General features: G+C 37.9%; 1 protein-coding gene across 1 annotated transcript in view; it reads right to left on the bottom strand.

Moving 5' to 3' along the window:
* EFHC2 (EF-hand domain containing 2) overlaps positions 1–17,051 on the bottom strand; it is a 250,745-nt gene that overhangs the window by 178,386 nt on the left and 55,308 nt on the right. The window contains exon 2 of the mRNA XM_020996051.2: positions 3,748–3,936. Within this exon, the coding sequence (XP_020851710.1) occupies positions 3,748–3,936 (189 nt within the window). The remainder of the gene's footprint in view (positions 1–3,747; positions 3,937–17,051) is intronic.

The following is a 17,051-nucleotide window of genomic DNA, read 5'->3' as shown; positions in this document are numbered from 1 at the left end:
TGAATGCGCCGAACAGGTCTTGATTTGTTTATGGAACCCCCGATTTAGAAGTGCCTAAATATTTGTCCTGGGTATTAACTAAGATGCAGTATGCGGTTCACAGCCTCATTAAAGCAAGTAAATATTTCATAGCTTTAGTATCTGATCTCAACCTTAATGAATGTTTAATAGAAGCTGACCAACAACAACAGCAAAAACCTGAAGGAATTATGTTCCATTTAGTTAGAACTGGGGTCTCTAAGCTGCTACAGCCGCTTCTCAAGTAGTCTGAAGCTAAAATTATACCAGCCCCATAAAACACTCCACATGATTTTATACTAACTAAAAGACTACAAAATACGGTTTGAAATTTATAAATTAAATATTTTTTAAAAGAATTTAATACAACTTGCAATTTGAAAAAAAGTACAGGAGAATGGTTTAATGTACTTGGAGCAGCATCAGATATTCAGTAGACAGAATACATTGCCTGAAATGCTGTCAGTACTCCCTTATGAAGCCAGGGTGAAAAAACAGAATCTGTTACGTATCGGCTCCTCACAATTTATTTCTTGGGGAACGGCCACACAAAGCTACCTTTAGGGTAGAGGACGACAGAAAACTATCGCATAAAGCCACCTAAATGTGCTTTTCTGCTCTTTTAAATCATGCATTTATTGGGCATTTATTTTGTACCCCAGTCTATTGCAAGGTAATGAAACTAGAAAAGAAAAAAAGAGAAAACTATAACCTTCATCATAGGCACACAAATAATTTCTTGGGGGGTGGGGGGATGTACCAATTTAGGATTTTGTATTATGTCATAAGTTGGCTAGTGAAAGTCTTCCTAGGATAAAGTTCTATGCCTTAATTTATCCAATCAATGTTGATTAGTGAAATAAAGGTGGACTAATGGAGAACAAACAAAATCTAACTCCTATCTCTTCTCAAGATGCACACACATCTAAGATCTGCTTTCACTATATATGGGATGTAAGATGAGACATTTCTATGGTGACTCTCCAGGTTAAGGTCAATAAACAATATCAGCTCTTCCTATACCTCTAAGAACAAAGATCGTTGGCCTAAAACTTCTTGGTTTGTTTTGGTTTTGTTTTTTAAGTTCAGAGCTCTTAGAGTAATACCAATTGTGCCATCTGGGTGAAAAAAAATGAGGCTATGAGATCTAAATGAAAACTTGATTAGGTAATGGATTCTCTAATAAAATCTATATATTGTTGTGGTGAATTAATGCATCCTAAAAAGACACTGCGTGGGGAAGGAGACAAGATTGCAGAGTGGTAAGAAACAGTACAGTGAATTCAGCTTCGTGAACTTCTCCAAACTGATGTAGAAAATGCACCAGACCCAGTCTGCTGATGGTGAAATCCAGATAGAGTCACCGTGAGTCATTTGTCCAGATGAGTGGGGCATAGGTAAACACACAGGGAGGTCTACACATTGTACTATGCGCACTCTAGCACCCAGGCTGAACATTAGGGCAAGAGGAGGTCCCTGCCCCTTACCAAGGCACCCCAAAACCTACACCAGGGCACTGTGACAGGGACAGAAGCCAAATGCCAGCGTTGACAACTACTGTCGAGTTCCAGATCACAGACCGAGAGCAGACTGACTAAGAGACCTGTGCAGGGGAGTACCCAGAGAGGAAGAAGTTCACAAGCCAGAGTAGCAGTAGCAGTGGCAAGGTTCAGAGGTCAAGCCAGAGCTTCAGATTATCTGAATCTACAGTTCTGTTACTCTGAACAAACAGAACCTCCCAAGTTGGCTGATAGACGCTGAATCCATCAAGAATCTTACTCTTACACATGCCCAAACAAACAAAACAATATCATACCATAATGAGCTATTATGATGGCAAGATACAAAGAAAAGAACGTCTCTAAAACATCTGCAAGCACTGCCTCAGAAAAGAACATAGTTTAAGCATAAACTCAACTAGGATTGCTACAAGAGATGAAGCAAGAATTAAAAGAAAAAAATTTAATGAAGTTTTTATAAATGGAATGAAAGTACTTGGGGGAAAAAATGGAAAAGAAATGAGATCTATGGAACAAAGAACTGGAAAAGAGAATTCACAGCTGGCACAAGAGCTACAAGACCTTGCCCAAGCAATAAACTCCCCAAAAATCTGAATGGACCAAAAAGAAGCCAATGACTCCATGGACAACAAGAAAGATTCAAACAAAGTCAAAAGGCTGGGGAAAATAGAAGAAAACACAAGTTATCTCATAGCGAAACCAACTGACCTTGAAAATAGATTAAGGAGATAAAAAATTAAGAATCTTTGGACTATTTGAACACCATGACCAAAAAAACAAAAACAAAACCAAACAAACAAAAAACATGCCTAGGCATTATATTTAAATAAGTCTTGGGGCAATTAGGTGGCGCAGTTGATAGCGCACCGGTCCTCGATACAGGAGGACCTGAGTTCAAATCCAGCCTCAGACACATAACACTTACTAGCTGTGTGACCCTGGGCAAGTCACTTAACCCATTGCCTAGCCAAAATAAATAAACAAACAAAAAAAATGAATGAATGAATAAATAAATAAATAAATAAATGAATAAGTCTTAAAATAAAACTGTCAGATCTTTTCAAACAGGAAGGCAAAGTGGAAATAGAAAGAATCTACTAGTCACCTCCTAAAAGAAATCCCAAAATGAAAATTCCCAAGAACATTATAGCCAAATTCCAGAGAATGCTATGGATGGCCTCTGACAGGAACACTGATGGAAATACTCACATTGATGAGATCACAAGTTAATCCAAGTAGCTAGAGAATCTTTAGGACCACTCATTAGAAATAAATGAGTTACAATTATTTAAAACAATGCTTCTTTAATTTTATTACTTATTTTCAAATTTTCACAGATAAATGTTATTAACTTTTGTGTGTATTTACATACATGAATATATCATATGTATGCATACACACATACACATATAAATTCATGCTCTTTGACAAACAAACTCAATTTTTAGCACTATGATATTTACAAATTTTACAAATGTTACCTTTACTTCTGTTATTCCTAAAAGGGTTTTATCAGGTACATCTAATAATACTGACTGGAGCCTTAAGGGAACCGATACATGAACATCACATGATTAGTGTGATCAAACCATCAAAGGGTAGGAAGACAATTCTCATCCTTTTCCTCCAGTAATAGCTAATCACTGGGCCTGTATCCAACACAGTCACACCCACCTTCACTCATCATACATACACACTCTGTGCCTTCCCTCCCATATGCAATGCCTCAATCTTCATCCTCCTGAGATGAGCATCAGCCTCTCAGAGCAATGACAATCAAACTTTAATCCTGGGTGCCACTGAGAAAATCCTCCTGCTCCCACCAGCATACCCACCAGGAGAAAAGAAATTACTGATAAAGTATGTGATCAAAACATTGGGAGATCACTACCAAAGACTACCAAAAAGTATTTGAAGGCTATGAGGAAAAAACAAAAAACATTTAGGCATTAGGGTCTTCTCTTTTCTTTTAAAGCTGCTTAGGGCCAGTCTATATTTATTTGTTTTTCTGTTTAGAGAAAAAGCTCTTAACGAGTGACACTGTTCCAGCCCACTCCTACCACCATTTTCCCAAATTCATTCAAATTTAGTCTCCTACCTGAGGCTTTTCCTAATTCTCCCCTAGTCGCTGCCACCTGCCAACGTGCCGAAATAACTTAGTATATTTTTAGCTTTTGCAACTGTATTTCTAATAAGGTCAACCACATACCTGTTTGTCAAATGCTACCCACGATGGTGCATCACTTCCTAGTCCTCGAGGAAAAACGCTATATTTGGGTTTAAGATAGCGTCCAAATAGAGGTTCGCCCCCTATTCCAGGCTTATCTTCATTCACTAGCATGCCAACATGGTTGCAAAAGCCCCAGTGCTGAGATTTATGGAACTTTTCTTTCCCCAACTGTAAATACAAAAAAAAAAGCATACCCAAATTAATCATTTGATTTTTTAATTATTTTTAATATAAATGCTTTAACATTAGTTTCTTCATTTCAAAATAACTGGAAAATAGCACATAATCACCATGAATCTTTACACAAAATCTGTGTCATATTTGAAGTGAAGTAAATTAAGATGTACACAGAAGTCTGAAATGTAGCAAGAATAAATCCTAAGCTCTATGCTATCTAAAAAAAATCATTATTACTGCAAGTAAGCATTTATAATATTTGATCGCTAATTGTTCTCCTCTTTTTATTTGTTCATCCACTAGATTCTTCCTTCAATGCCTCCCTCTGGCATAGTAGAAATGTTGGGTTTTCCAAATCTATCGATTAAGCATAAGTCATGGAAGGAAGGTTCTACTAAAGTACAAGGAACACAAATGGACCAGCAGGGATGTGTATGTTTGGCATCTGAGGACCAAACTCTCTAAATGAAGAGAGGTTCATCCCTAGGAGACTGGCCACCTGGGAAGAAACATTTTGGCCACAATAACTCATTAAAGAGTCCTACTAAGATCCTTTAAATAATGAAATTCTTATTTGCTAGACATACAAAACAACCCAAAATAAATGTCTGTTGATTGATTATTGGACTAAAGATAAGGAACAACAGAAAGCAAGTCAAGCTACTCAACTGTTCTCTCTCTATTTTCTGTTTCTCCCCACCCCAACATATAGATACACATACATACATATAAATATATAGATATATATAATATATACTTTTATTCCCTTTAATAGTAACAAAAATATTTAATTACACAAACAACTAATACATTGTTAAAAAGTATACATTATAAACCCTTAGATTTCTGTGATTTGTAGATTGTTTTAATTTTTTTAATCACATAGTAATTTTGAAAAGGTGGTAACAAAATCTCCCTATTTTCCTCCAGGTCTCCTCCAGAACTTCTTTTTTGTGTATTTATGTAAGCATTTAATGATGTTACTATGGTTACTGCTACACTAGTCAGCGTACAAATCTCCACTTTAGTTCTGTTTTCTTCATTGCTCTGCATTATTCCATAAGTTTAAATTCTTCCCATAGCTCTTTCAGTTGTTCATAACTGTCCATTCTTACGGCATAATAACATTTAATTACATTCATATTCCACAATTTGTTCAGCCAAGTCCCCAACTGAAGAAAGCATAGAATATTTCTAGTTTTTGTGTTTTGTTCTGTTTTGCTATTGTGAATGGTGGCACCAGGAAAATTTCTGTACAAGTAGATTTCTTTTTTTCCCCCAGCCAATAACATCTTTAGGGTACATCTTAAAAGGGAGAAAAATGAATCAAAGAATTTGGATACCTCTGCTGCTATCATTAAATAATCATATAGTTTTTCAAAAGAACTGCACCAATTTGTCAGTAGCATAATAGCATACCTGCTTTTTCACAAGTATATCAGCATTCAGTTTTATTACCTTGCACTATTTTTGCCATTTTGGTAGGTGTGAAGTGGTATCTCAAGGTTGGTTGTTTTTTCAGGGTTTTTTTTTGGGGGGATGAGGCAATTGAGGTTCAGTGACTTGCCCAGGGTCACACAGCTAGTAAGTGTTATGTGTCTGAGGCAGGATTTTGAATTCAGGTCCTCCTGACTCCAGGGCTGGTGCTCTATCCACTTGTGCCACCTAGCTCCCCCCTCAAGGTTGTTCTATTTTGTATGATTATGACAATTAGACAGTTTGAAATCTGCCAAGTCGTTGATAATTTATATTCTTCTTCTTCTGAGAACTGTCTGCTCATATTGACTATTTATCTATAGAGAAATGGATCTTATTTATAAATGCATGACAATTCTTTATCTATTTGAGATGTTGAAATTTAACAGAAATACTCATTATGAAGGTTTTGTCCCAATGCCTCTCTTTTTTATTGTCTTCTGTTGTACAAAAGCTTTTTTATTTTTAAACAATTAATTTAATCTAGCTTTTCTCTCATAATTTCTTTGGCTTCTTAGAGAGCTAAAAAAAATTAATTCTCTAATTGTAAGAGTTAACATTCCATTATCTTTTAATTTGTAATAATTTTGTGCCAGGAATCTCCTCGTAATACACACTGTAACAACAAGATCTAATCCCATTTTTACCATACTGTCATCTAATTTTCCTAATAGTTTTTACTTAATAATATTTTTAAATATTTTCTAATAATTTGTGATAATTGATTTATCAATGCTAATCATTTATATCAATTTCAATTATTCTTTTCCACTGAATGTTTTTTCTATATTTTAAAATAGAAATACCAATTAATTTTTATGATTACTGCTTGACAGCCCTGGCCACCACTGCTGCTGCAACTCCACATGCCTGGGAAATTTTTTATACATACATGCATGCACACACAACATGCTATACATACATTTGCATATATGTGCGTGTATGTGTACATATACATACAAACACACACACCAAGCATCGCCAAGTTGATCTTTACTTAGATCCAATCAAATATGTAGAAATAAATAGCATGATAGCATAATGGTAAGAAGGCCAGCCTTAAGAGTCAGAAACATCTAGGCTCCAGTCTTACCTCTCAAAGCTACTAATCATATGATCGTTAGCAAGTCAGTCTCTCAGCTTCCCCAGGCAACTCTGCAACACTCGTGGTTATAGAAAGGTTGCTGATTTGCATCAAAGGAGGAGGGGTAGTTAGATAGCAAAGTGGATAGAGTGCCAGGCTTAGAGTCAGGAAGACTCATCTTCCTGATTTCAAATCTAGCTGTGTGACCCTGGGTAAGTCACTTAACCCTGTTTGCCTCAGTTTCCTCATCTGTAAAATGAGCTGGAGAAGGAAATGGAAAAACTACTCCAGTATCTTTGCCAAGAAAACCCCAAACAAGGTCACGAAGAGTCACACACGACTGAACAACAACAAAATCAGGGCGGGATGTTTCAACAGCATACTGAGTAAATTATAGGTCAGAATCATCCCTTTCTCTCTCTCTTTTTTTTAAGGCAATTGGGGTTAAGTGACTTGCCCAAGGCCACACAGCTAGTAAATGTCAAGTGTTTGGTCTGAGGTCGGATTTGAACTCAGGTCTTCCTGAGTTCAGGGCTGGTGCTCTATCCACTGTGCCACCTAGCTGCCCCAATCATCCCCTTCTCTCAACACAGTGTAGTAAAACTCAATGTAAGTAAAAATAAACTAAAAAGAAAAAACCACCACAAAACTCTTTCTGCATCAGATAAGAGAGCAGACTGAATAAACAGCATACATTCACATGCATTACCATTTTTCAAATGTATAGTAAAAGCTCTTGTAATTAGTAAAATACAAATTCATTTCAAAGCATTACTAAATTACTAAATTTTTATTTAGTATGTATATTTTCTCAGTCAGGTTAAGGTCCATGAGATCTTTTGAAATGTAAATAAGCTATCATTCTAAAAAATAAAATGGAGTACCACTGTGGTAGAAGTTATTTAAACTTTGAGTGTATAATTGAATTTACTTGTGAAGTCATCTAGTCCTGGTATCTTTTAACATGGAAGATCAGCATTGATCTGTTCAATTTCTCATTCTGATAGTGGTTTATTTAGGGTATGTATTTCCTGTGTTGTCAATTTGAATATTATTATAAATATTCATTCCTTTATTTCTACTCTGTTTTCTTGGCATAGGCATAAAAGTGTTTCTTTTTTTTTCTCCATTTATTATCTTCCCTTTTGCAATCTGATTTTGGTTATGTTTTTATTCTACATTTTTAATATATTTGCTAATGATTTTTTCTCTTTTCAAAGAACAAGTTCTTTTGTTTATTCATTGGTTTTCTATTTCACTAATCTAGCTCTGATTCTGGCGGGTTTTTATTTGTCCTCTGGCTGATCAGTTTGTTCATCTAAAAATATTTTACAGACAATAACTCATAGATCATAATATCACAGATCTTAAAATTGGAAAGAACAATAGAAATCATCTGGTCCAATCCAGTCATTTTATAGTGATGGCACCTGAGGCACAGACAGGTTAACTGAGTTTCCAAAGTGACAGAAGTAGAAATGATAGAGCCAAAACACATGCCCTCTTTCAATCCAGTTCTCTTTTCACTGCATTACTTTTTGTGACCTCTTGTTTTACCAATTTACAGGAAGATCTGCTTACATCTCCCCAAATTAGAAGAATAATCTTCATCTTAGAAAGTACGGGAAAAAAAAAGTTCTAGAAATGAAAATCTGGAGAGGGTAAGACAGTACCTAATTGCTCTCAATGAATTCAGATCATCAAGAGATGAATTATTACCTAAGATACTTAAAGACCTTGTGGGTTTGATCAGAGAGCCATTATTAGTAATTTGTGAAAAATCTTTGAAAACAGGAGAGATCACCCAGAACTAGAGACCAGAAAATGTTGCCCTGGTTTTTACAAAAGCAAAAGTCAATTATAAGCACCATAAAGTAGTAAGCTTACTGAAAATTCTAGGCAAAACTCTAGAATGCATGATTAAACTAATGGTTTGTGAGAAAGTAAAACAGCAATCACTTTAAAACTGCCCAGCTTTATCAAAAATAAATAATTCCATAATAACTTCATTTCCTGCTTTCATTTGTAAATAAGAAAAATGTTATGATCATAGTACGTGAGTATTTTAGCCAACACATTTGCCTAAGTTTCTGATTATGTCCTTAGACAAGTTGAAGAGTTGTTAGCTGTATCATAGGCTATATAGTTAGGTAGATCCAGAAATGGTTTAATGGAAATTTCTGCATGCCTGCTACACATGAACTACCAGTCACAGTCAACTTTCTTGTGCTTAGCTGTCTAGAGGAAAATACACATTGTTGGTAGTTTATTTGTGTGTTTGTTTAGGTTTTTCTGCTGTGTCAAAACAAAATTTGTCAACTAAAAAAAGAGAGGTACTTATTTATAATCTAATTCTCCATACTCTGTCAGAATATATGCCTATATTTTTAGGTTTAATTTTTTTCCTTATACTCCATGTGCTTATTAGTTTTTCATGACTATTTTTGTCTTAAAAAATATTCATGTTCTGTGTGACCCTGGGCAAGTCACTTAACCCCAACTGCCTAAAAAAAAATATTCATGTTTCTATGTATATGCATTTGTTTTTATTTTTTATATTGTATCTATGACAATGCTCTATTAGTCACAGGCAAAAGATTCTGGTAGTTGTTGACTGGGACAGGGAGTCAAAGTGAACCCAGAGATTCCTCCAACCAACGTTCTCAGCACCACAGCCAAAGAGAGTAATTAGCAATTGTTGCCCTGAAGCAAGAGCCAACCCACCCTCAATACTGAACATGCATTATCCATTTGTTGGGGAACATACATTCAAAGTTACTACCAGAAATTAATCACTTTATAAAGAAAGTACTCTAGTACTTCCTTACCTTAATTTTTGAATTATCATCATCAATCACGACTGTCAACAAACATTCCTTAAAATTGAGGCATTCAGTGAGCCCTAGTTCCCTCTTCTCTCATCACTCAGACATCTTCTCCGATGATCTTCTCTTTCACTCTGTCTCACACTAAGAGGCAGCCCTTCTCCCAAGGCAAATCCTTCTATATGCATCCTTAAACCCATCCTATCCTATTTTCTCCAGCAGATTGCCCCCTCTATCACCTTCACTCTCTTATTAACCTTCTATCACTCCATCTCTACTAGTTGGTTCTCTGTTGCCTAGAAATATAATCCAATTTTTCCTCCATCCTTAAAAAAAACAAACAAAAAACCCACCCTCATTTGATCTGACTTTCCCAGTTAGCTATTGTCTTATATTCCTTGAGAAAGCCTTCTACACTTTGTGCCTCCTCTTTGTCTCTTCTTAACTCATAACAGTCTGGCTTTCAACCTCATCATTCAATTGAAACTGCTCCCTTCAAATTTAATAATAATCTCTTATTGCCAAATCTAAAGACTTTTCTTTAAACCTCATCCTTCTTGACCTCTCTTTGACACTTGAAGATTATCTTGTAGAGTCTTGTATATTCCCTTTTCTCACTGTTCTCACCTGGTTCTCTTCTTATAAAGAAAAGGATGTAGATACTTGACCTAAATTATTTCCACTGAAGATGGCCTCGCTGTACCAGATCTAAAACTGTATTATAAAGCAGCAATTATCAAAACTACTTGGTACTGGCTAAGAAAAAGAGTGGTGGATCAGTGGAACAGGTTAGGTACACATGACACAGTAGTCAAGGACTATAGTAATCTACTGTTTGATAAACTCAATGACTCCACCTTCTGGGATAAGTACTTACTATTAAAAAAAAACTGTCAGAAAAACGAGAAAATAGTATGGCAGAAACTAGGTATTGACTGGTCAAAATGGCTTCATGATTTAGACATAAAGGGTAAGACTATAAGCAAATTAGAAGAGCAAGGAACAGTTTACCTGCCAAATCTATGGAGAATGGAAGAATTTATGAACAACCAAGACATAGGGAACATTATGAGATGCTAAATGGATGGTCTGGATTACATTAAATTAAGGTTTTGCACAAACAAAGCCAATGCAACCAAGATTAGAAGGGAAGCAGAAAGCTGAGAAATAATTTTTACAGCCAGTGTCTCTGATAAAGGCCTCATTTCTAAAATAGAAAGAGAACTGAGTCAAATTTATAAGAATACAAGTCATTCCCCAATTGATAAATGGTCAAATGACATGAACAGGCAGTTTTCAGACAAAGAAATTAAAACCATCTATAGTCATAAGAAAAAACGCTCTAAATCATTATTGATTAGAGAAATGCAAATTAAAACAATTCTGAGGTACCACCTCACATCTATCAGATTGGCTAACATGACAAAATGATAAATGTTAGAGAAGACGTGGGAAAATTGGAACACTAATGCATTTCTGGTGGAGTTGTAAACTGATCCAACCATTCTCGAAAGCAATTTAGAACTATACCCAAAGGGCTATAAAAATGTGTATAACCTTTGATCCAGCAATAACACTTCTAGGTCTATATCCCAAAGAGATCATAAAAATTGGAAAAGTACCCACATGTACAAAAATATGTATAGCAGCTCATTTTGTGGTAGCCAAGAATTGGAAATTGAGGGGATGCCTATCAAATGGCTGAACAGGTTGTGGTATATGAATGTAATGGAATACTACTGTGCTATAAGAAATAATGAGCAGGAGGATTTCAGAAAAACCTGGAAAGACTTATATGAACTGATGCTGAGTGAAATGAACAGAACCAGGAGAACATTGTACATAGTAACAGCAACACTGTGCGATGACCAACTTTGATAGACTTAACTCTTCTCAGCAATACAAGGATCTAAGACCATTCTAAAAGACTCATGATGTGGAAAAAATGCTATCCACATCCAGAGAAAGAATCAGGGAGTCTGAATGCAGATCAAAGCATGCTATTTTTTTTTCTTCTTCTTTCTCGTGCTTTTTCTCTTTGGTTTTAGTTGTTCCTTACAACATGACTAATGGGGAAATACATTGCCACCTAGGCAGCAAGGAAAAATATTTGCAATCAGTACATTTCTATATTTGACCCAACAGAATGGTCAACTGTACCAGTATAGAACCAATTTAAGAGTTACATGGAACTTTTGAAAGTTGAATCTTGAACAAACAATAATGCTATGCCATTTTTGCCTAGGAATTTCCATGCCTAACATAGTCCCTAGCACTTAGTAGGCATATAATGCATGTTTACTGAATATACAGGAGTGAATAAGTGTTTCTACGAAGGGTATGTATTCTGAATCTCTTTTCATATAGTGCTGCTGGACATTCCCACATCCACTCCCTTGGTAAGTAACTACTGGAAAACATTTGTGGTTCCGGGAAGCTTAAAATACAGCACATACACAGTGAACCAAGAATACTCTCATTTCCCAGCACCTGCATTTAGTCAGAACTGATTAAACACTAAATACCTTAAAACATTTTATGTCCACTATCCCTGACAATAACCTATCTAGAGTAATGGGACATTCTTCCAACCATTTCTACAGTAGGAAGCTTGCAGGGGTGGGGGAAGGAGACATATTTAATATAACATAAACAAAACATTTTTTACATAAGGTCACTTTTTGCTAGGGTTCAAAGAAAGTTGGAGGCCCTCAATCTGTATTATAAATTCTCAATTCTGAATCTTTGCTTTTCAGCAACATACTCCAAATTAAGATAGACCTTGCCATTTGTGCATTCTACGTACAAAATTATTAAAATTATTAAGCCTAGACAAAATCCACGAGCATGCAAGTACTAGGGGCTATACAGTCACCAAAAGCACATACATCCCTTTCACTCCCATCTAGCCACATGGGCTAAATTGTTATTTGTGTTCTACTGATGCGGTTTAGAGGTTCAGGGGTCCTGGGACCCCACAATCAGAACACGCAGGTCCTGCCCAAAAGAATTCATCCCAAGCCTTCAGAACATCCATACGCTATTGGCTAGATGATAAGAATCTGAGCAGTGGCTAGCTGGCAAGGGGCATAGAGCCGTTCCTGCCTCGAGGGGGTCCCAAAGAGGAGGCTGACTGGAACCAAGCATAGGCTGCATCCAGAGAAGACACAAATCTGACAGAAAGGACTGCAGGGCCCAGATATAAAGCAGGGACTAGATTTAGGGCACAACTTTTAGAGGAGAAAACATCCTTAACTCTGTTTGGAGCCCATACCCTGCCACCCTCCAGTCTCTCTGATCAAGCCTATTTTTACTGGCAGTGAGCTAGGAGAAACCACCCAACAAGCCTGTCGGGCTTGCCCAACTTATACCCTTGGAGGACCTCAAGCTACTGTTTAGAAAGACCTCGACCCCCTCCAGCAGAGAGGTGGATGAAGAGAGGTGAAACTGTACTCACCCTTTTCCTTTTAAGTTTTGCCCTGAAGTACTGAACTCCATGTGCTGAACTCCATTTTGTTTTCTGACCTTTACCTTGTATGCCCTTCTTCATGGAAGTAGGAGTTCCCGCCTTCGGAGTTCCCGCCTTAGAAAACTGGCCAAGAAAGATACCTGCCCCAATCTTATTCCATGATCCTTATATGGTCCCAAAGGCAGGATTAAACAATCACTTGTTTGGCTTCTGTAACTTCCCGCTTACGCAACCCCTGACCATTTCCTCTGTGGCCTCTGCCTTTATAAACTCAAGCTCTGCCCCGATCAGGGCTGCTTGATTTGGGTATGTACCCCTTGCAGCCGCACGCTAATAAATCCACATTTCAAATTATGTCTGGGTCTCACTCACTGATTTCTCTGTACAACAGCCCTTGCCACAGCCGTAATTCCCTCCAGAGAAACTGCCTTTTCTTTATACTCCTTTTGTGCCTGTTTGGTCCTTGCTTGCTTAACCTTCTTGCCATCAGCTTCCAGATGACTACTCAGGCTATATACCAACCTCCAACAGAGTCCAAGGTCTCTAGCTCACTGGACTTGGCATCAGCCAGGTTCTGAGGTCCGACCCTTCCAGTGAGGCAGGAACAGCTCTATGCCCCTTACCAGCAGGAAGCAGTTTCAGAAGCCACGATCTTCACCCTTTACCCCAAAAGAATTTGGGCCCCATTTGTTTGAGGGGGGAATGACAAGGTATGGTCTCTAGACCCCCTTCCTTTGAATTTTCAACCTAGCCTCTAAACTTTTTCACATGGCCCAGTCCCTGGAGTTCCCTTGAGGCATTGGCTATCCCAAAATCATCCTTTCAACTATCCTTTCATTGTGGCTCTGACCCAGCCTAACCTTCAATTCTGTTACCTCTGACCCAGCCCACCCCTTCATTGTCTGTTACCTCCAGCCCATCTCAGGCTATTTCCTACTCTTAATCCTATCTAGACCCCTTCTCTGATACCTCCTGGTCACCCCAGCTATTAGCCACTCCTTGATCCCATCCAAATCTTTCTGTAATCTTTTTCACTATAAGAAAGGTGCTCAGATTCTTAAAATCTGGCCCCTTGTACGAGCATCACAAATAGCACAGATTCTATTGGAGATACAATAAACCTTGTCTGACTAAAAGAATGCTTGAGGGGGGTGGAGCCAAGATGGCGGAGTGAAAGCAGTGACTTGCTTGAGCTCTCCTCCAAACCCCTCCAAATACTCATAAAAAATGGCTCTTAACAAATTCTGAAGCAGTAGAACCCACAAAAAGACAGAGTGAAACAAATTTCCAGCCCAAGACAACCTAGATGATTGATCAGAAAGGTGTATCGCGCCAGGCTGGGAGAGCAGCGCAGTGTGGGCGCGCAGGCCGCAGCAAACCTGGAGCAGGCCTCAGAGGACTGAATTGCAGGCAGCTGTGGTGGTTTCCAGACTCCTCAATCCACGAATACCAAAGACAACTTAGAAGGTCAATGGGAAAGTCTGTTTCTGTGGTTCTCAGGGTGGAAGGCGGGGTTTCATCTCCATTCGCCAAGAACGTGGCCCTGGGGGGGGGGAGCTGCTTCCCGAGCTTCTGGCCCACAGACTGAGGGGGAATCCAGTAGCTGGTCAGAGAGGGATTGCAGGGATCTCTTTGCCAGTGCTGAGGCAGGAATCTCTTGCTTTGCCCGTGTTTGGATCTGGGTCACAGTTCTTGGCTGCGGTGCTGGGGTCAGGAGGAGCGCTGGTGTGGATGAGCTTGTAGTGGCTGTAGAGAGGAACCCCTCCTCACAGTTACAGGACAGAAAGGAGTACTTGTGGTCACAGGTCAGGAAAGGAGTAAACACCTCCCCCTTATCATACCACCTTGGAAGAACTGAAAATTTACAGGTCCCTAGAAGTATCTCTGAAAACAGCTACACAAACTCCTGAAGCTTGAGACAGTATACTCTCCACATTGGAAGCAGACTCTTACCTTAACAAAGAGTTTAATTGGCTGGGATCATGAGCAAGCAGAACAAAAAGAGTCAGACTATATTATCTTACTTTGGTGAAAAAGAAGATCAAAATATACAACCAGAAGAAGACAACAAAGTCAAAGCTCCTACATCCAAAGCCTCCAAGAAAAATATGAATCAGTCCAGGCCTTGGAAGAGCTCAAAAGGGATTTTGAGAAGCAAGTAAGGAGAAAGGAAAAACTGGGAAGAGAAATGAGAGTGATGCAAGAAAATCATGAAAAACAAGTCAACAGCTAGCTAAAGGAGACCCCCCAAAAAAAAATGAAGAAAATAACACCTTAAAAAATAGCCTAACCCAAATGGCAAAAGAGGTCCAAAAAGCCAATGAGGAGAAAAATGCCCTAAAAAGAAAAATTGGCCAAATGGAAAAGGAAGTCCAAAAGATTACTGAAGAAAATACTTCCTTAAAAATTAGAATAGAGCAATTGGAAGCTAGTGACTTTATGAGAAATCAACACTGTAAAACAAATCCAAAAGAATGAAAAATTAGAAAACAATGTGAAATATCTCATTGGAAAAACAACTGACCTGGAAAATAGATCCAGGAGAGAGAATTTAAAAATTATTGGACTATTTGAAAGCCATGATCAAAAAAAGAGCCTAGACATCATCTTTCAAGAAATTATCAAGGAAAACTGCCCTGATATAGTAGAACCAGAGGGCAAAATAGAAATTGAAAGAATCCACAGATCTCCTCCTGAAAGAGATCCCCAAAGGAAAACTCCTAGGAATATTATAGCCAAATTCCAGAGTTCCCAGGTCAAGGAGAAAATATTACAAGCTGCCAGAAGGAAACAATTCAAGTACTGTGGAAACACAATCAGGATAACACAAGATTTAGCAGCTTCTACATTAAAGGACCACAGGGCATGGAATATAATATTCCGGAGGGCAAAGGAGATAGGATTACAACCAAGAATCACCTACCCAGCAAAACTGAGTATAATCCTTCAGGGGAAAAAATGGTCATTCAGTGAAATAGAGGACTTTCAAGCATTCTGATGAAAAGACCAGAGCTGAATAGAAAATTTAACTTTCAAATACAGGACTCAAGTGGAACATGAAGAGGTAAACAGGAAAGAGAAATCATAAGAGACTTATTAAGATTGAACTGTTTACATTCCTGCATGGAAAGATGATATTTATAACTCATGAGACCTTTGTCAATATTAGGTAGTTGAAGGAAAAAATATATACGTATATATAGGTAGAGGGGCACAGGGTGAGTTGAAGATTAAGGGGTCATATCTGGAGAATAAAATTAAGGGATGAGAGAGGATGATACTCAGAGAAGAAGAAAGGGAGAGGTAGAATGGGGTAAATTATCTCACAAAAAAAAACAGAAAAAAAAGTCTCTTACAGTAGAGGGGAAGCAGGGGAAGGTGAGAGGGAATGAGTGAATCTTATTCTCATAGGATTTGGCTTAAGGAGGAAATAACATACACACTCAATTGGGTATGGAAATCTGTCTTACCCTACAGGAAAATAGGGGGAGAAGGGGACAAGAGAGCAGGGGGGTGATAGAGAGGAGGGCAGATTGGGAAAGAAAGAAGAGAGGACAGGGTCAAAAGAAAGAAGAATAAATGGGAGGGCAGGATAGGATTAAGAGAAATAGAGTTAGTTTTTCACAACATGTCTAGTATGGAAGTGTTTTGCATAACTGCACATGTATAACCTATATTGAGTTGTTTGCCTTTTCAATGAGGGTGGATGGGGAGGGAGCAAGAGAGAAAATTTGAAACCTAAAGTTTTAAAACCATATGTTTAAAAAAAAATGTTTTCACATGCTACTAGGAAATAAGAAATACAGGAGATGGGGTATAGAAGTCTATCCTGCCCTACAGGAAAATAGAAGGGGAAGGGGATAAGAGAAGGGCGGGGGGAGATAGAAGAGAGGATAGACTAGGGGAAGGGATATTCAGAATGCATGCCATCTTGGGGTGGAGGGAGGGGTAAGATGGGGCGAAAATTTGGAACTCAAAAACTTGTGGAAGTGAATGTTGAAAACTAAAAATAAATAAATTTATATTAAAAAAAAATTAAGAATGCTTGAGAGGTCGAATTCTTTCAAGGTAGACCCACTTCTCTTGCCCTTGAATTTTGGGATTCCCAGCATCCCGAGACTGCAACATTACCACCTCTTGCTTAAAGCAAAGTCGTCATATCCACAGAACTATTGCTTCTGGAAAGCATTCCTTCATCTCACCATCATTCTCCAAACAAAAATACTCTTTCCTGGACACCACTACCCTATAT

This window comes from Phascolarctos cinereus, unplaced genomic scaffold (genome assembly GCF_003287225.1).
Source record: "Phascolarctos cinereus isolate Bilbo 61053 unplaced genomic scaffold, phaCin_HiC Scaffold_726;HRSCAF=1367, whole genome shotgun sequence".
In the NCBI taxonomy this organism is placed as follows: Eukaryota; Metazoa; Chordata; class Mammalia; order Diprotodontia; family Phascolarctidae; genus Phascolarctos; species Phascolarctos cinereus.
This window is presented reverse-complemented; position numbering and strand designations above follow the sequence as displayed.